Consider the following 20,888-nt stretch of genomic DNA (forward strand, 5'->3'; position numbering starts at 1 on the left):
AGGACAGTGCTATGATATTGTCCCAGTTCCACCAGATCTTGCCTAGCCAGCTCCTGCCAAACAGCGTTGGGCCATCGCCTGGTACAATCCATAGCGGTAAATCATGCACCCTTCCGTCATATGATACTTTCACTGCCGCACTGCCAATAATAGGTATGAGTTCTTTGGTGTAAGTGTGCAGTGTAGTGTGAATCGGGCTCAGTTTTGGCCTCTGTGCCTTGTTACTCCACAGTTTCTCAAAAGTCTTCTGGCTCATAATCAATTGACTTGCCTCCGTGTCCAATTCCATGGAGACTGGAATGACGTTAAGTTTGACTTTTAACATTATCAGAGGACTTTTTATGGTGAAGGTGTGTATCCCATACACTTCCTCCTCATCCTCCGGTTGAGTTGCCTTTCCTGTTCGTTCAGCGTGATCCACGCTGGATCGGTCGCTCTCTGCTGACTCTGTCAAGTGATGAGTCCGAGCTCGCTTGCACATTCGTTGGAGGTGCCCCATTGTTCCACAGCCCTTGCACATATAGTGCTTGAATCAACATTGATGGGCTCTGTGACTGCCCCCGCAGCGCCAACATGGTGTTAATGGATTCACATTAGCACTCCCCAGCGGCCTCGAGTCACCCTAGGCCTGGCCTCTGTGGTCATGTGGGCCCTACTATGTACAGTTCTGCCTGGTGAGGGCATTATTTTATGCACAGTACTTGCCGGTGAGCTTCGATTCTGTGAAGATATCTGTTTCGCGTTGTCGCTCGTGGATGTGAAGGCCTGGGCTATCGTGATGGCCTTGCTCAGATCTAAGGATTCGGCAGACAGTAGTTTGCGGAGGATGGCCTTGTGGCCAATTCCGAGCATGAAAGAGTCCCGCAACATTTCCCTCAAAGATCCTGCAAATTCGCATGGTCCCGCAGGACGTCTTAGGTTGGCGACAAAGCTCGCCACGTTCTGGCTCTCGGAGCACTGGTGCGTGTAAAAGCGATACCTGGCCATTAAGATACTCTCCTTCGGCTGGAGGTGTTCTTGGTCTAGCACACACAGTTCTGTGTAAATCTTGTCCATTGGTTTGTCTGGGACCAGTAGATCTTTGAGGAGGCCATATACCGACGACCCACATACGGTGAGGAGAATCGCCCTGCGCTTGGTCTCCGTCTCAGCCGTGTCCAGCTCGCTTGCCATGAAGTACTGGTCGAGATGCTCAACGAAGGCTTCCCAATCATCACTCTCAACAAATTTCTCAAGAATACCAACGGCAGCCATTTCCGCATGAAAGTTCGTAATCTTTAACTCGTCGCCAGTTGTTAAGTTCAGAATAACTCCACGAGACTGTGTTGTAAGCTCAAACCATTGTGACCTTGGTCTCTTTAATATAACTCTAAAGTGAGGCAGCAGCATGGTGGACTGCCTTTTATACCTGCCCGCTCTAGGGTACACAGGTGACCCATAGGTCTCCCACAGATGTGCCCCCTAGTGGCAAGTCTTACACACAGGTGAGGTTCACATACATAACAGTTTGATTAGGGCCACTGATTTTTCTAGCTTCTTACCTTGCTTATGCGTTATACATTTCCTCCCTTTTTAAATCTCATTTGCTGCTGCCAGCACTCTCTCCCTCCTAACCTCTCCCGCTTTGACTCGCCATCGATTTTCCCTTCGACCCTGTGAAGCACCTTGGGATGTTTTTCTACATTTAAGGTGTTATATAAAAGTAAGTTGTTGCTGCTGAAAATACCATCGACACTCTCACAATACACTGCTATAAACCACAATTTGATAATATATTGGGCCAAATCTTGCTAGAGTGTGCGCCGTTAGTCAGACTTTTTCCCCTCACCCTCCAGCTCGAATATGTTTTTGCTGTGTAGCTTGCTGGAAGTGTGAGCTGATAACGGCGCGGCAAGGGAAACGGGGCATCTGGGACCTCAGTGAACAGCGGGACCAACAGTGTATCTCCTTAATCAATGAGATTTTAGGCTTCAGAAAGACACAGAGGAATGACAGAGAAGGAAATAAGGTGAATTAGAGTCAAATCAGGTACAGAAAGAGAAATAGAGAGTGGGAAAGAAAGATTGGATTAAGAGAGAGAGAAGAAAAGAGACAGAAAGGAAAAGTAAGAAAAAAATGTTTTAAATAATTTAAAATCTTTAAGAATAATTTACTACAAGCAGGAATCAGATTGAACAGTTTAAATTGTTCTCTTCAAATTGCCGTGTTAGCCGTGGCTCAATGGGTCATGGGTTTAAGTCTCACTCCAGAGACTTGAGCACATAATCTAGTGCAGTACTGAGGGAGCGCTGCACTGTCAGATGTGCCGTCTTTAGGATGAGATGTTAATCCGAGGCCCCGTCTGCGCTCTTAGGTGGACATAAAAGATCCATGGCACTATTTTGAAGAAGAGCAAGGGAGTTTTCTCTCAATCAACATCACTAAATAAAAGAGTTTCTGGTCATTATTTTATTGCTGTTTGTGGGATCTTGCTGAGCTGACTACACTTCTAAAGTATGGCATTGTAATGTGCTTTGGGACATCCTGAGGTTGTGAAAGGCACTATATAAGATGAGGAAAAGTGGAGGGCAGAGAAGCCCAAGGCAAAGAACAAAAAGGGCCACTGTACAGCAAAATTCTAAAAGGACAAAGGGTGTTAATAAAACAAGCCTGAAGGCTTTGTGTCTTAATGCAAGGAGTATCCGCAATAAGGTGGATGAATTAATTGTGCAAATAGATGTTAACAAATATGATGTGATTGGGATTACGGAGACGTGGCTCGAGGATGATCAGGGCTGGGAACTCAACATTCAGGGGTATTCAACATTCAGGAAGGATAGAATAAAAGGAAAAGGAGGTGGGGTAGCATTGCTGGTTAAAAAGGAGATTAATGCAATAGTTAGGAAAGACATTAGCTTGGATGATGTGGAATCTATATGGGTAGAGCTGCAGAACACCAAAGGGCAAAAAACGTTAGTAGGAGTTGTGTACAGACCTCCAAACAGTAATAGGGATGTTGGGGAGGGCATCAAACAGGAAATTAGGGGTGCATGCAATAAAGGTGTAGCAGTTATAATGGGTGACTTTAATATGCACATAGATTGGGCTAGCCAAACTGGAAGCAATACGGTGGAGGAGGATTTCCTGGAGTGCATAAGGGATGGTTTTCTAGACCAATATGTCGAGGAACCAACTAGGGGGGAGGCCATCTTAGACTGGGTGTTGTGTAATGAGAGAGGATTAATTAGCAATCTCATTGTGCGAGGCCCCTTGAGGAAGAGTGACCATAATATGGTGGAATTCTGCATTAGGATGGAGAATGAAACAGTAATTTCAGAGACCATGGTCCAGAACTTAAAGAAGGGTAACTTTGAAGGTATGAGGCGTGAATTGGCTAGGATAGATTGGCGAATGATACTTAGGGGGTTGACTGTGGATGGGCAATGGCAGACATTTAGAGACCGCATGGATGAATTACAACAATTGTACATTCCTGTCTGGCGTAAAAATAAAAAAGGGAAGGTGGCTCAACCGTGGCTATCTAGGGAAATCAGGGATAGTATTAAAGCCAAGGAAGTGGCATACAAATTGGCCAGAAATAGCAGCGAACCTGGGGACTGGGAGAAATTTAGAACTCAGCAGAGGAGGACAAAGGGTTTGATTAGGGCAGGGAAAATGGAGTACGAGAAGAAGCTTGCAGGGAACATTAAGGCGGATTGCAAAAGTTTCTATAGGTATGTAAAGAGAAAAAGGTTGGTGAAGACAAACGTAGGTCCCCTGCAGTCAGAATCAGGGGAAGTCATAACGGGGAACAAAGAAATGGCAGACCAATTGAACAAGTACTTTGGTTCGGTATTCACTAAGGAGGATACAAACAACCTTCCGGATATAAAAGGGGTCAGAGGGTCTAGTAAGGAGGGGGAACTGAGGGAAATCTTTATTAGTCGGGAAATTGTGTTGGGGAAATTGATGGGATTGAAGGCCGATAAATCCCCAGGGCCTGATGGACTGCATCCCAGAGTACTTAAGGAGGTGGCCTTGGAAATAGCGGATGCATTGACAGTCATTTTCCAACATTCCATTGACTCTGGATCAGTTCCTATGGAGTGGAGGGTAGCCAATGTAACCCCACTTTTTAAAAAAGGAGGGAGAGAGAAAACAGGGAATTATAGACCGGTCAGCCTGACCTCAGTCGTGGGTAAAATGATGGAATCAATTATTAAGGATGTCATAGCAGTGCATCTGGAAAATGGTGACATGATAGGTCCAAGTCAGCATGGATTTGTGAAAGGGAAATCATGCTTGACAAATCTTCTGGAATTTTTTGAGGATGTTTCCAGTAAAGTGGACAAAGGAGAACCAGTTGATGTGGTATATTTGGACTTTCAGAAGGCTTTCGACAAGGTCCCACACAAGAGATTAATGTGCAAAGTTAAAGCACATGGGATTGGGGGTAGTGTGCTGACGTGGATTGAGAACTGGTTGTCAGACAGGAAGCAAAGAGTAGGAGTAAACGGGTACTTTTCAGAATGGCAGGCAGTGACTAGTGGAGTGCCGCAAGGTTCTGTGCTGGGGCCCCAGCTGTTTACATTGTACATTAATGATTTAGACGAGGGGATTAAATGCAGTATCTCCAAATTTGCGGATGATACTAAGTTGGGTGGCAGTGTGAGCTGCGAGGAGGATGCTATTAGGCTGCAGAGTGACTTGGATAGGTTAGGTGAGTGGGCAAATGCATGGCAGATGAAGTATAATGTGGATAAATGTGAGGTTATCCACTTTGGTGGTAAAAACAGAGAGACAGACTATTATCTGAATGGTGACAGATTAGGAAAAGGGAAGGTGCAACGAGACCTGGGTGTCATGGTACATCAGTCATTGAAGGTGAGCATGCAGGTACAGCAGGCGGTTAAGAAAGCAAATGGCATGTTGGCCTTCATAGCGAGGGGATTTGAATACAGGGGCAGGGAGGTGTTGCTACAGTTGTACAGGGCCTTGGTGAGGCCACACCTGGAGTATTGTGTACAGTTTTGGTCTCCTAACTTGAGGAAGGACATTCTTGCTATTGAGGGAGTGCAGCGAAGGTTCACCAGACTGATTCCCAGGATGGCGGGACTGACCTATCAAGAAAGATTGGATCAACTGGGCTTGTATTCACTGGAGTTCAGAAGAATGAGAGGGGACCTCATAGAAACGTTTAAAATTCTGACGGGTTTAGACAGGTTAGATGCAGAAAGAATGTTCCCAATGTTGGGGAAGTCCAGAACCAGGGGTCACAGTCTGAGGATAAGGGGTAAGCCATTTAGGACCGAGATGAGGAGAAACTTCTTCACCCAGAGAGTGGTGAACCTGTGGAATTCTCTACCACAGAAAGTAGTTGAGGCCAATTCACTAAATATATTCAAAAGGGAGTTAGATGAAGTCCTTACTACTCGGGGGATCAAGGGTTATGGCGGGAAAGCAGGAAGGGGGTACTGAAGTTTCATGTTCAGCCATGAACTCATTGAATGGCGGTGCAGGCTAGAAGGGCTGAATGGCCTGCTCCTGCACCTATTTTCTATGTTTCTATGTTTCTATAAATGCAAGTCTTAATTTCTTCCATTATCTAGGCCGGGGAGGTTGATTGGAATTGCAGTAACAGTTATTACATTGTTGAAAAGGTACCAGAGTTAACTTTCTGTGGCAAGTTAATGGGAAATGAATGTGCAACTCCAGCAAATTCATAAAAATAACGGGAAGGTTCAGGGCGAGATACCGTTTGTGCGAAGCAGTTGGCAAAAATCAACCAGCTAGTTGTGGAAATTTGCAACTCATGGCGTACCTCTTCATATCTTGAACTTACTGGCCGATTTGTGCATTAATAACAGCGTGAGTCGTGAACACACCGTTCTTGCTCCAGCGAGATGGATGTGTGTGATGCAGGATAAAACAGCGTATCCTCTGACTCAAGAGGTCAGCAAGCAACTTGTAACGTATACCAAATTTATCCAAAGGCTTTTGGCCAGTGTTTGTGCTGCTAGTTTCTGATTGCCAATCATCGTAACAAATAAAGAACATAAGAACATGAGTAGGCTGTGTGCAGATTAGCTGCTGCATTTCCTACATTAGTACGCTTCAAAAGTAAAGAATTAGCTGTAAAGCGCTTTGGGACATCCTGAGGTGGTGAAAGGTATATAAATGCAAGTCTTCCTTTTTTCATCTGGGGATAAATATATTCTGCTTGCTACTTGTAATAACATTGTACACAGATATGTAAGCACCGGTGTTTATGATTTCAGTACAAATAATGAACAGAGAAAATCCCCCCACCCGTCCTCCAAATGTTTTACTCTTCCAGGAAACTAAAGTTCAGCTGAAAGATTGATATACGTGACCTTCAATTTCATCCTGCAATCAGCCATCGTACTCTCAGGTTAGTTAGACCACCCACATGCATATCAATTACTCTCTAATTGCTAATATCATTGTGTAAATGTCACTTGCATTACATCGGAATGACACAAACACATAGTATGGAGAGATGTTGCCACAGAATGAACAAGCTTCTGCCAGCAACAATTGCAATCATTTTGTTTTAAAGATTGGGCCCTTACCTTTTTCAAATGGCACGCTGCTCGGTTTCTGTAAAGTGTCGCTAGAACTTTCTTCTCTTTGGTCAGTTGAATTGCTTTTGTGTAGTATTCAATCGCTTTGTCATAGTCCTTGTTCTGAAAGCATTCATTGCCTTTCTCCTTTAACTGAACTGGATCTTCCATCTGAAACCAATGTAAAGCTGCAAAGTTGGCATTACAAGAAAATATAACTAACTGTTGTGTGAAAACAGCAGCATAGAGATATAGTCCAAGGACAACCACCCATTTGTGCTGTCCCGTTCTGTTCTTTGTCATATGTTAAATGGAACAGTGTCAGCACAAAGAGGGAGCTACCTGCACGTACGTAAGGTTAAAACATTCACACTTTGTCCAAGATTCAACTCTCTCGATAAGCCATGATGACTCAGAGGATGGGGATTCATCATATGTGTCTTAAACTAATTGTTGAATTCTCTCACCACTGTGGGTGTTCATTACTGGATATATACAGCATGTTCATAGAATCCTAGGATGATACAGCACAAAAGGAGGCAATTTGGCCCATCGTGCCTGTGCCGGCTCTTGGAGAGAGAGCTATCCAATTAGTCCCACTCCCACTTTGTTTCCAATCTACCTGAGTCCGATCCATTTTCAGCTCACCGAAATTAGCTCTATTTCAACCATTCTCATTCCAGGAGCTCACCTGTAGATCCGTGCAAAGCCAGCAAGCGCATGGAAACACCATCGCTTCCAAGTTCCCCTCCAAGTCAGACACCATCCCATCCTGGACATATATCGCCTATTCCTTCATCATCGCTGGGTCAAAATCCTGGAACTCACGTTGGCACACAGACTGGAGCGGCTCGCCACCTACTTCTCAAGGGGAAACTAGGAATGGGCAATGAATGCCGGCTTTACCAGCGAAGCCCACATCCCGTAAATGATGATTTTAAAAATGTGTTTGCTTTTTTGTGAACTTCATGACTTTCTCCATGTTGATCGTATGACCAAGAGCTTTGCTAAGTGAAGAGGTAGTCGTGTTGGACTGGCTGCGTAACCAACTGGCGAGCAGCAAAGGAGTGCAAAGGCCCCACTACCTGTACCTCTGACTAACCCTGACGCAACTTTATCAGCACCAGTGGTCTCCTTTACTGGTGTCTCCTGCGAACTTGATGCTTTCAAGGTTGTGTCTACTGTTACTTATGCAGGGCTACTTGATGGAACTGACCTGCAGCTGACCGCGAGTGGCAACTGGTTGTTCCTGCACGACTGCAGACGTGCTACCACTGGAGGACATCTACTCATGAAGCCCACTAATCTGTTTAATCATAGAATAGTGGGAATTCAGAATTCAGAAGGTCTCTGCATCCCTCCCTCATGGTTTCTTATCACCCCACTCCAAGCAAGTTGAAGCCAATCATGATATGCAGCTTGGATTTTGAATTTTAAAAAGTGTCCAAATTTTCAATACCTCTATCAAATCTCCTCTTAACCTTCTCTGCTCTAAAGAGAACAACCCCCGCTTCTCCAGCCTATCCACATCGCTGAAGATCCTCATCCCTGGTACCATTCTAGTAAATCTCCTCTGCACCCTCTCTAAGGACTTGACATCCTTTCTAAAGTGTGGTGCCCAGAATAAGAAACATAAGAAATAGGAGCCTGCTACACATTTAATAAGATCATGGCTGATCAGAGCTTGGGATCAGATCCACTTCCCTGCCCACTCTCCATAACCCTTCACTCCCTTATCGTTCAAAAATCTGTCTATCTCCACAATGGAATGGAACACAAATTGTTGTATCTATGAATTGTGGAACTAAGATTGCTATTGCTGATGTTGCCAAATGCTCAATGGTAAACTACGATATAATCTCTGTTGCTTCAGTCATTGAGTATGTTCAAGACAGAGATAGATAGATTTCTGGACACTAAGGGAACCAAAGGATATGGGGATCAGGCGGGAATGTGGAGTTGTGTAGAAGATTAGCCATGATCTTCTTGAAAGGCACAGCAGGCTCGAGGGGCCAAATGGCCTACTCCTGCTCCTATTTCTTATGTTCCTTTCATCACATAAGTGGGAGATAGCAGTACGTAAATGGGTGTTGGGAGTCCTTCAAACATCTCATACTGTGCCCCACTGTCATGAAATACAGTGAACTACTGAATACAATCCTGGTGCTGTACCAGATTTTGTGTGAAGGTAAACTAAGGTGTGTATCCCTATATAACTGATGATGAGCTTGTAGTGTGTTAGGTCCCCAACCTTGTTCAGCTGGCTCTCAACAGCCACTACCACTGTTAACCCCTTTTTTCCATGTTTTTCCTGACAATTGCCATCTATGTGTGTCTGCATGTTTCTCTGCTGTGTCGGTCATAGAAACATAGAAACATAGAAAATAGGTGCAGCAGTAGGCCATTCGGCCCTTCGAGCCTGCATCACCATTCAATAAGATCATGGCTGATCATTCACCTCAATAATCCTTTCCTGCTTTCTCTCCATGCCCTTTGATTACTTTAGCCGTAAGGGCCATATCTAACTCCCTCTTGAATATATCCAATGAGCTGGCATCAACAACTCTCTGCGGTAGAGAATTCCACAGGTTAACAACTCTCTGAGTAAGAAGTTTCTCCTCATCTCAGTCCTCAATGGCTTACCCCTTATCCTTAGACTGTGTCCCCTGGTTCTGGACTTCTCCAACATCAGGAACATTCTTCCTGCATCTAATCTGTTCAGTCCCGTCAGAATTTTATATGTTTTTATGAGATCCCCTCTCATCCTTCTAAACTTCAGTAAATATAGTCTCTCCTCATATGTCAGTCCTGCCATCCTGGGAATCAGTCTGGTGAACCTTCGCTGCACTCCCTCAATAGCAAGAATGTCCTTCCTCAGATTAGGAGATCAAAACTGAACACAATATTCCAGGTGAGGCCTCACCAAGGCCCTGTACAACTGCAGTAAGACCTCCCTGCTCCTCTACTCAAATCCCCTAGCTATGAAGGCCAACATACCATTTGCCTTCTTCACCACCTGCTGTACCTGCATGCCAACTTTCAATGACTGATGTACCATGACACCCAGGTCTCGTTGCACCTCCCCTTTTCCTAATCTGCCGCCATTCAGTTAATATTCTGTCTTCATGTTTTTGCCACTAAAGTGGATAACCTCACATTTATCCACATTATACTGCATCTGCCATGCATTTGCCCACTCACCTAACCTGTCCAAGTCACTCTGCAGCCTTTTAGCGTCCTCACAGTTCACACCGCCACCCAGCTTAGTGTCATCTGCAAACTTGGAGATATTATACTCAATTCCTTCATCCAAAATCATTAATGTATATTGTAAATAACTGGGGTCCCAGTTCTGAGCCCTGCGGCACTCCACTATTTACAGCCTGCCATTCTAAAAAGGACCCGTTTATCCCAACTCTCTGCTTCCTGTCTGCCAACCAGTTCTCTATCCACGTCAGTACATTACCCCCAATACCATGTGCTTTAATTTTGCACACCAATCTCTTGTGTGGGACCTTGTCAAAAGCCTTTTGAAAGTCCAAATACACCACATCCACTGGTCCACTCTACTAGTTATATCCTCAAAAAATTCTAGAAGATTTGTCAAGCATGATTTCCCTTTCATAAATCCATGCTGACTTGGACCGATCCTGTCACTGCTTTCCAAATGTGCTGCTATTTCATCTTTAATAATTGATTCCAACATTTTTCCTACTACTGATGGCAGGCTAACCGGTCTAGACCAGGAGAAGGCGTTCGACAGGGTGGATCACGAGTATCTGTTGGGAACTCTGTGTGCTCTCAGGTTCGGGACGCATTTCGTCACCCAGATCCGACTTTTGTACGTTGCCGTGGAGTGTCTGATTAAGGTTAATGGGCCTTTGATGGCGCCCCCTCGCTATGGGAGAGGGGTGCGCCAGGGATGCCCTATGTCCGGCCAGTTATATGCCATCTGCGTGGAGCCTTTCCTGCGCCTCTTGCAGAAGAGGTTGACGGGACTGTCTCAGCAAGGGCCGAGTGTGGAGGTCGTCCTCTCGGCTTACGCCGATGACATTCTCCTCATGGTCAAGGATCACGTTGACCTGCGGAGGATGTGTGAGTGCCAGGAGATTTATTCAGCCACATCCTCCACCAGGATCAACTGGGAGAAATGTTCCGGACTCCTGGTGGGTCAGTGGCGGGTGGACTCCCTGCCGGAGGAGCTCAGGCTTTTTGCCTGGAGCACGACCCATCTCCTCTATCTGGGAGTCTACCTTAGCCCCGGCGAGGAAGCCTGGCCAGTGAACTGGCAGGAGCTGGAGGCCAAAGTCGCCGCTCGCCTAGGGCGCTGGACAGGACTGCTCCAAGTGGAGTCGAACGCTAGTCATAAACCAGCTGGTGGCCGCTATGCTGTGGTACTGGCTGGTCACTTTGACTCCTCCCCCTGCGTTTGTCGCCAAGATACAGAAAAAGCTGGTGGACTTCTTCTGGAACAATAGGAAGCACTGGGTCGCTGCTGCGGTTTTGAGTCTCCCGCTTAGGGAGGGCGGTCAGGCGTGGGTGTGCATCAGCACCCAGCTCGTGACTTTCCATCTTCAGACCCTGGAGAGATACCTCTACGTCGAGCCCCCTCCTAGGTGGCGACATATTTCTTCCGCCAGCAGTACAGCCTCAATTATGACACGCAGCTCCTGTTTGTGAGCCTGGGGAGCGTCAGGACCGCAATGCAGGGGCTGCCTGTCTTTTACCAGGAACTCAGCAGGGTCTGGAACCGAGTCGCCTCCAAGTGCAGCTCTCCCCCATCTGAAATGGCGGCTGTCCTGCAGGAGCCGCTGCTCAGGAATCTGTACCTCCACAACCGCGGTTTTAGGTGGCAGGCGGACTAGAGGGCTGTGACTGGCGAGGTAACCATGGTCAGGGACCTGCTCAATGGTGGAGGAGCGGGCTGGATGGCGCCAGATGTGCTGGCATGGCGCCTAAACTGGGCCGACGTCCGGCGCGCGGCCAATGCCATCAAGTCGCTAAAAACAGCTCTGGGCCCTGACTCTGTTAGGTGGGTCGAGGAGGCTCAAGCACGTGGGGAGATCCCGTCCGAAGTGACCTCCATCTGGACGGAATTCCTCATTGGCGCCAAGCCCTGAAACCTCCCTCAGGAGCCGGCGCCTCACAACCTGAGCCTCCTCGGGGAAATCCCCTCCGTGCCTTACGGTTCTGCGCGTAGGGGTTTCCTGTGTGGGCTGCTCTTGCACACTCTCCATCTTCCCATCCTCGTCTGCTGTCTGGACACGCCATGGCACACAATCTTGCCGTCCCGAGGAGGCGGGGGTCCCCAATGGAGTGCACTCTACGCGGGAGTCCTCCCTCGAGTTATTGGGGACTTGGCCTGGAGGGTGGTGCACGGAGCAGTCCCGTGCAATAAGTTTTTATGTCAGTTCATGGGTTCCCAGGCCGCCTGCAATTTCTGCAGTCTGGAGGAGTCCGTGTTCCATGTTTTTATGGAGTGTACGAGGTTGCAGCCCCTGTTCCATTATTTGAAGGGGCTGCTCCTCAAATTCTGGTTGCACTTTAGTCCCACACTCCTGATCTTTGGGCATCCTGTGCAGAGGGGAGCAGACAGGTCAGAAGGCCTCCTCATAGGACTGCTCCTGGGCATGGCCAAGGGGGCCATCAGCCGGTCCAGTCAGCGGGCGGTCGAGGGGATAATCAGCCTGACTGCCTGCCTCTCTTCCACGGTTACATCCGAGCCAGGGTGTCCTTGGAGATGGAGCACGCGGTGTCCACCGGTACGCTCGCAGCCTTCTGAGAGAGGTGGGCGCCGGAGGGACTGGAGTGCATCATCACCCCCGGCAACCAAATTTTTATTTGATTTTATGTCTAAATGTTAATTTGTTTAATTTTCCAGTTTTAGTGTCCTTTTAACCAGGGGGCACTTATATAATTTGTGTTTTAGTGCCCCCCAAAAAAACAAGGGGGCACGTGTTTGAGAGTGTTTGGAGTGTCCTCCCCCTTTAATCAGGCGGCACTTGATTTAACAATTTAATTGTCTTCAAATAAAATAGTTGTAGAGCTGTTGGCAACAAAATAGTTGTCAACAAATGCTGTTGTCTGATAGAAGTTTGGCCTTCCAAGCTGCCCCGTCACCAATAATTAACCTATGCTTTCCTCAAAGGTTTGGAGCAGCTTCCGTGTAATGCAGTTCACCATTTTTCTGTGTTATTTATAAACAACAACTTGCAGTTATACTACACCTTTAATGTAGTAAAACGTCTCAAGGTGCTTCGCAGGAGAGATTATCACTGCCACAGCCAATTGGCGCACAGCAAGGCCCCACAAATGACGGTGATAATGACCAGATTATCTGTTTTTTAGTGATGTTGGTTCAGGGATAAATTTTGTCCACGACACCAAGGATAACTCTCCTGCTCTTCTTTGAAATAGCACCGTGGGATCTCTTATGTCCACTTGAGAGTGCAGACTGGGCCTCGGTTTAACATCTCATCCAGAAGACGGCACCTCTGACATTGCAGCACTTCTTCAGTACTGCATTGGAGTATCAGCCTAGATTTTTGTGCTCAAGTCTCTGGAAACATAGAAACTTAGAAACATAGAAAATAGGTGCAGGAGTAGGCCATTCAGCCCTTCGAGCCTGCATCACCATTCAATAAGATCATGGCTGATCATTCCCTCAGTACCCCTTTCCTGCTTTCTCTCCATACCCTTGATCCCTTTAGCCGTAAGGGCCATATCTAACTCCCTCTTGAATATATCCAATGAACTGGCATCAACAACTCTCTGCGGTAGAGAATTCCACAGGTTAACAACTCTCTGATTGAGGAAGTTTCTCCTCATCTCAGTCCTAAATGTAGAATTTACCAATATCTCGCAAAGATTCCAGGTACCTTTCCCCTACAGAGGAGAAGAATCCCTTTCTGGGCTTTTAAAATGAGTTTAAAGGGGCAGATGAAGCCAGCGGGGGATAAAAGGGGATGCATTCATGGAGACCCTCCCCCCCCGCCCCCCCCCAACAGTGTTTGGACTCATAGGAAAGGGAATTCAAAATGGACCTAAATTACAGAAGCTTGAGATCCCCTAAACATCTATGGGAAGGAGCATATCAATTTTAAGATTCTGCAACATTTTGGCTGCGAAATAGAGTTACCAAATACAGGAGGTGGGGCCAAATTCGTGCATTAAGGACCCCAGGCTATTCACCCTCTAAGAGATAATCGAATTACCCAATCAAGCACAATGGAAATCATGGTCAAGAAACTGGACAATCCTAAAACAATGCAAAACCAGTGATAGCACATTCTCACACCCTAATCGAGTTACTGCTGACAAAGGAGACATTTGAAAATCAATGGACAGAACAGTTTAAACAGAGCCCAAGAGATTTGATGGGAGATAACGGAGCCTTTTTTGGGGGATATATCTATCCCCCAGTTTTACAAGGAAAGAGTAGCAGAACACAGACTCTAGCAGAACACAGAACTAGCAGAACACAGACTGTAACTCGCACAGACTCTAGCAGAACACAGAACTAGCAGAACAAAGGCTAGCAGAACACAGACTCGAAAGGAACACAGACAGACACAAGCAACCGGAGTGAAGAAATGGAGTCGTGAAGGAACCTACAGGAAATCGTCAAGGACCGACTGAGCACGAGGCCCACGAAATGGAAGGTTGTCAGCAACCAAATTGACAAACCCGGGCTACCACAACCAGCAAAACGACCAACCAAAACCAACTCAGCAAAATCCGAAGAATCGACATTTATTTCCACTCTACAATCTACTTCTGAACGGCCAACGGGTGAGAAATTACCTAAAAGGACTAACTAAAACCGAAGAAAGTGGGTACTTATCCCATAAATCCGAAACGCAACTTAGCGCATCAACGGACGCACCCCAACCGAAGACTACGCAGTCCGAAGTCCTCTCCTCCATCCAGGGTACGGCTTGCCTAGAAGGCCAAGTGCAGCAAACCCCGAAACCACGATTCACCGACAACTGTCAAAAGGGATTGGTGAGCATAGCCCCTGAACCCTCAGAGCTATAACTTAGTTAGTCAGGGGAATTGGGAGGGGGGAGGCTGGGATAACTCGTGTAAATGTATCTGCATTCTCCTCTTTACCCCATTTAGAGTTTAAGTTGTATTCTTTTCCCCACAGGCTGTAATTTGACATTTTATTCAATGTATTGTACCCTTCAGTGTGTATTGGTCTGTGTGTGTTATTAAAGGTGTGCCTTTTACTTCTTTTTAAACACAATAAAGCCATACCTGCTTCCTACCTTGAAACCGATTGTGTGTCCAAGTCTGTCACAGTCCCTTTATAATTCCAGTGTCTAGAACCAAGGGTGTGGGAGCGATTCGGAACCGCTCATATAAGGTCAGAAGGGAAAGCTGACCCCCTAAAAACCACCCCTTACATAATGGCGACCCAGATGGGACACTGGTGCAAGCGACCTGATAAGAGAGAGACTGGTTTCAGGAAACGAAGCAAATGGATGAGGGGATTTCCTCGTATGTGTATAAGAGGGTAAATGTGGCTAAGGAGTGGGTACTCAATCTATTGTATGCTGAGCGTCCAGAAGATGCTGCAGCTCAATGGACCGAGAGCAAGGACCATAAAAGGTCGATAGAGAAGGCCATTTGGCTAATTTGCCTTCATCAACAGATCCGGCTTCTAGATGAGGAGAATGAGAAATTAAAGGGAGTATTGAGACAGGCAGAAGAGAGGTCCAGCACAAGGGCCACAGTCGGGGAAAGGCTGTGGACAGAGGTGGGACAGTTAAAGGAAAGTAGAGAGCTCACGAAAGACAGGCACAAAACCCAACTGGACCTTTTGCAGTGTCAGATTATTGAAGCCAAGAATAGCGAACGGGCGTTGCGGGAAGAGAATTCCTGCCTCGCCAAGCAAGTTAAAGAGTACGGGGAGAGGGTGAGAGACATTCAGGTAGCCTATAAGGTAGCCAGTACCAGGGAATTTGAGGCAGGAGACCACGGCCCCTGCCAGCAGCAGATCCAAAGCTTGAACCTTGCTCTATCCCGGGCTAAAGGCATGGTGTGCCTGATAAACCCGGGTTTAGCCCAGGAACACTGGGTTGGGCAAGGGGAAGCCCCTCCGTCACCGCCTGCAGCTCCCAGGAATGGCCCGGGACAGCAGGAGTGTCAGCCAGAGTGCGGGGCAGGCAAGGATTGCGAACTACCAACACCGGCAGTCCCGGGTTTTAACTCGGCTTGGCAGCAGGGGGAAGAGGGTGAGCCAATACAAGAAGGGCCGGAACCAGGGCCAATGCACCTGGTCTGGCAGCAGAGGTTTGGCCCGCCTGATGCCAATGGGGCAGCAGGACCCCTAGAAAGCAACTTCGTAGTCCCCCACGACACCCAAAAACTGAGGGCTATGATAGGCCACCTAAGTAAGCTCACCCAACAGGGGGATCCCTCGGTACACTTCCTGGAAGTGGAACACACAGGGGATATTAACGGGTGCGATGATTCAGAGCAGGCTAAGCTGTTGCTCTTCTCGCTAGACACCAAGCTGTGCCATTCCCTCTCTGCAGACAGCAGAAAGGGGCAAAACTCGTACGCTACGGTTAAGGAGGAGGTTCTAGAGGCCATGGGTATGAACGACGGGAGTCCTTTCTACCGAGTGGAGAAAACAGTGCAGCTCTATGGGGAGACTCCACAGGCTTTCGCCGACAGGTTGTGGCTGGTCTACGAAAGGGCCTGTAGTGGGGTTCTTGACCGGGCCCACCTGAACCCTAACGAGCTGGCTCACTGGCTCCGCAGCCTGGTGGCAAACAGCTTACCTGGAGTAAAGGCAAAAGCCGAGGTCTGGTTCGATCCAAGAGGTCCCAGAACCACCGAGGAGACAGTGGTCAAACAGTTGACACTGGCTTACCGGAACAGTAGAGGGACAGAGGAGCCCTCCTCTAAAGGGAGGGTCCATGAGATTAAACCCAGCCAAGGCAAGAGAGAGTGGCATCAGGAAGGTGGGAACCCTCCCCACAAAGGGGGCGAGTGTTTTGGGTGTGGGAAAAGTGGGCACTGGAGGAAGGTCTATCGGAACCCATGGAAAGAGATTAAGGGAAAGGCCACTTATATGAGACACTCGTAGCCGCCCTACAGACACTCATAAACAGACAGGGAGCAGTAGCTATCGCAACTGGTGCAGTAGCCGGTACGGTAAAACCCTCTGCTCCAACCAGATGCATGACTAGAGCCAGCGCAGCCTGTGTACCTGTGTTCCCTAGAGTACGATGCCTGGAAGAGACCGTGCATTACGATGGAGGTGGAGAAAGTGAAAGGGACCTAGCTGCTAGATACTGGTGCTTCCAGCACCCTTGTATATGCAGATAACCCAGCTACCTCACCTCTATCGAACGGGGTCCCGTACAGTCTAGTGGGGTTCACAGGCAATGAGCAAACTGGTTCGTTTTCCATCCCGCTCACCATTCAGTTAGGGACACTCAAAACCAAATAGAAGTGTGTCCTGATGATATGGGAGCAGAAGGGAAAAGGGATCCTGGGGGCTGATTTTATCTCAGGAACCACTGTCTATGGGGAGCCATAGTGACTGACAGGGAAGGTGAGGTGGCGGTGATCCCAGAAAAAGGAGCCAAGGGAACATTGTGTACCGTGAAGCCAAAGGAGGGTTATGACTTGGAATTACTGGTCAGTAACACCCCAGTGGAGTACCAGGCATATGTACGGGCACACCTTGCAGCATTTGCCACCCACAAACATGACTGTGGCAGGGTAACGGGGGTGGAAGTTAGTATAGTAGGGGACCCCATGACCCGACCACAAAAGCAATATAACTTCCCCAGGGAGGCAGAGGCAGACCTGACAACGGCGCTGGGATCACTGGTAGAGCAAGGGGTGTTAAGACCGATAGCAACCCATGTGAACTCTCCACTGTGGCCGGTTCAGAAACCGGACAACTCATGGAGGGCCACCATGGACTATCGAGTACTAAATAAGAATATCCCTGCCTGTGCACACATTGTAGCAGCCGTAGCGGATCTCATAGGGAGTATTCCAGTATCTGCGACCACTTTCACGGTGCTGGACATTTCAAATGGGTTCTGGTATATTCCTTTAAAACGGGAGAACCAGTACAAGCTCGCCTTTACCTTTAAGGGCCAACAATACACGTGGAACTGTCTTCCCCAAGGCTTCCACAATAGTCCCAGCATTTTTCACCAATGTATGGCAAACTGTTTAAAAGGCTTTAGCAGACCCCAGCAGTTGGTGCAGTATGTGGATGACCTGCTCCTGTTCACCGATCAGGGGGAGGAGCATGGCCCACTGCTGGAGCTGCTAAAAGAAGAAGGGTTTAAAGTAAACCCCAAGAATGCACAGATCGGCCAGAAGGAAGTCAAATTCCTGGGGCTGACTGTGCGCGCTGGGGAAAGGCCATAGAAGAGGCTAGAAGGGAGGCAGTACAGGAGTTACCAGCCCCCAATACAGTGACAGGGGTAAGATCCTTTCTAGGACTCACCGGGTACTGCAGAGACTTTATTGAGGATTATGCAGCCACCGCAGCCCCTCTGCTCAGGCTCCTACACAAGGGTGTAGAGTGGGACTGGGATGAGGGTTGCGAGGCAGCATTTAATCAGCTCAAGAAGGACTTGCAGACCACGCCAGCCTTAGGAGCGATAGATGTAGGAAAGGAGTTTTTCCTGGAGGTGGCAGCCAGCGGGGACAGTTTGAGCTCAGTGCTGCTTCAAGAGCGGCACGGCCAGCTGAGGCCGGTGGTTTACTCCTCCAGGATCCTCACAGATATGGAGAAGGGGTACTCCAACTGTGAGAGACACCTCCTAGCCACACATTGGGCAGTGAAAAGATCCTTGATCTTCACGGGAGGGTCTCCTCTAACACTCCTAACCCACCACACACCGACTCAGATGCTCCTAGATGGGAGGATTAAGGACGGGACGGTGAGCAGTGCCCGCATTGCTCACTGGACCCTGCTCCTCTCCCAGATGGACCTCAGAAGGCCCCCGCGAGCCAAGGCTCGCAGCCAACCTAATCTATCCAGGGAAAGCCCACAGGTGCTCCATAGAAGGGGTATGGAAGGTAAACATTGGCCTTCGGGCGGGGTTACACCCTACAGGCCGGGACATCTACGTGGACGGGTCCAGCAGGGTATCTGCTGACGAACGACTCACTGGGTGCGGAGTCTACGACCCAAGGGCAGGTATTGCCCTGGCAATCAAGCTCCCCAGCACCATGAGCGCCCAGTATGCTGAACTGTCCGCCGTAATGTACGTGGTGACCCACCCCGAGGAATTCCCTACCCCGTACACGATTTGCTCGGACAGTATGTTCACCTGCAATTCATGTACGGAGTACCTGGCTATCTGGTCCCGTCGCGGATACACGTCCGCTGATGGGAGACCCGTGGCAATCAAGCCCCTACTGGAGAAAATCATGACAGCGGTGGGGGAAGATGGAAAGGTCTACATACATAAGGTGAAGGCCCATTCAAAAACTGAACCCCGTGCAGAGGGAAACCAACAGGCTGACAAACTGGCCAAAGTAGGTGCCCGCACGGGAAGATTCTGGGACCCCTATGACACCGGCTGCATAGCAGCGGTCAAGAATCAGAACAGGGCAGCAGAGAGTACAGGGATAGCTTTGGCCCCGGACTTAAAAACAGTTCAGGCACAGGACTCGGTCCTGAAAGCTGTGCTGAATGCGCTAGCTAGAGGAGAGAGAGTAGAAGGTCCGTACGGCACAGCAGCCATTACCGTTAAGGGAGGCATGCTGTTTAAAGAGGAACAATAGGTCTTGCCGCAGCAGCACCAGAGGGAATTCCTAAAACTGGCCCATGAGGGTCCAGGAGCGGGACACCCCGGGCCTGAGACCACCTGGCAACGGGTGGAACAGGCAGGATGGTGGCCGGGACTCAGGGAGGACGTCCGCGAGTTCTGTGCGAACTGCCTGGTGTGTGCTGTGAACAAACCTGACCCCCAGAAAAGGAAGGTGTCCCTAGGACATGTCAGGAGGGTAGAGGGACCATGGCAGTCAATCCAAATTGACTACATCGGGCCCCAACCCACTGCCCAGGGAGGCTACAAATACTGCCTTGTCCTGGTGGACGTGTTCTCAAAATGGGTTGAAGCCTTCCCCTGCCGAATAGCCACCGCACTAGGGACAGCTAAGATTCTAGTGAGGCAAGTGTTCTCCCAGTGGGGACTCCCACAGTATGTGGAGTCGGACCAGGGGAGCCATTTCACCGGGCAGGTAATGCAGGCAACCCTTAAGGTGCTCGGCATTGAGGGGAAATGGCACATTGCCCACAACCCACAGTCATCGAGTATTGTGGAGCCTTTAAACCGCACCATTAAAGAAAAGCTGCGGAAGGAGACTCACCCCAAAAGTGGGTGGTGGTCTTACCGTTGGTCCTAATGGGGATCCGAGCCAGCCAGTCAAAGAGCACCGGGTATTCCCCATACGAGCTCATGACTGGCCGGATCATGTGGACCCACACCCATGTCCTAGCCCCGGTGCTCACAGAAGGTCAGCTCAGAGAGGTGAACCGGGACCGGTTTGTCAGGAACCTGTTTGAACACCTCAGATTCACTGGCAGGCTGCTAGTAACATGGGCAGACAGCATCAGGGGAACCGATTGCTGCTAGAACCCAGCAAATACCATGAATGGGAGATAGGCGACCAGGTCATGGTGAGGAACTGTGCTCGGGTTGGGGTTTTTGAAGCATTATATATGGGGCCATACAGCATTGTCGACAAGGCAAGCCCGATGGTCTATGCCATAAAGCTGCCCCGCCGAACTAAGTGGTTCCACATCAACCAGTGCAAGCTGTACAACCCAGGGTCAGCCAAGCACAGAGGGCAGCCGGGAGGGGTGAACCGTCCTCAGGACAGGGACCCTCCGGTGGCCGCCCCACAGGCAATGTGGCAGGCTCAGAAACCGTGCCTATAGGGGCGGTGAATTGCACTACTGGAGGGGCTATCTCACCCATCGTTTGGGATTCGGACGCACCTCCAGTAACCCAAGCCCTGAGAAGGACCCTCCGTACACCACCGTACACCAAAGATACCGTGGTCACCGGCATCTGAGCGTCAGCGATTCTACCCTAGGAGAAGGGCAGCCCGACAGGGAAGGCCAAAGGTCAGAAGTACAGAGGCCGCTCAGAGTAGGGACCACCAGCCAGCCGCCTCCAGCGGTGAGGGTCTCACAGGAGCAGTAGCAATGAGCTGTCCCAGAGACAAGGGTCTCCAGCTCACCGGCTGCGGGGAAACCCTAGCATCCAGGCGGCTATCAGGCCACACAAGGCATGGGCCTGACAGGGACTAACCAGGCCACCCGGAGAC

General features: G+C 48.9%; 1 protein-coding gene across 4 annotated transcripts in view; it reads right to left on the reverse strand.

The window, feature by feature from the left end:
• The window catches only part of unc45b (unc-45 myosin chaperone B), a 136,805-nt gene that overhangs the window by 106,962 nt on the left and 8,955 nt on the right, over positions 1–20,888 (reverse strand). For 3 of the 4 annotated variants that reach the window (XM_070887163.1, XM_070887182.1, XM_070887191.1), the window contains exon 2: positions 6,573–6,734. In XM_070887163.1, the coding sequence (XP_070743264.1) occupies positions 6,573–6,734 (162 nt within the window). Of the gene's footprint in view, positions 1–6,572; positions 6,752–20,888 lie in introns of all 4 variants that reach the window. The other variant, XM_070887173.1, reaches the window with a different exon arrangement.

Source organism: Pristiophorus japonicus, chromosome 1 (assembly GCF_044704955.1).
Source record: "Pristiophorus japonicus isolate sPriJap1 chromosome 1, sPriJap1.hap1, whole genome shotgun sequence".
In the NCBI taxonomy this organism is placed as follows: Eukaryota; Metazoa; Chordata; class Chondrichthyes; family Pristiophoridae; genus Pristiophorus; species Pristiophorus japonicus.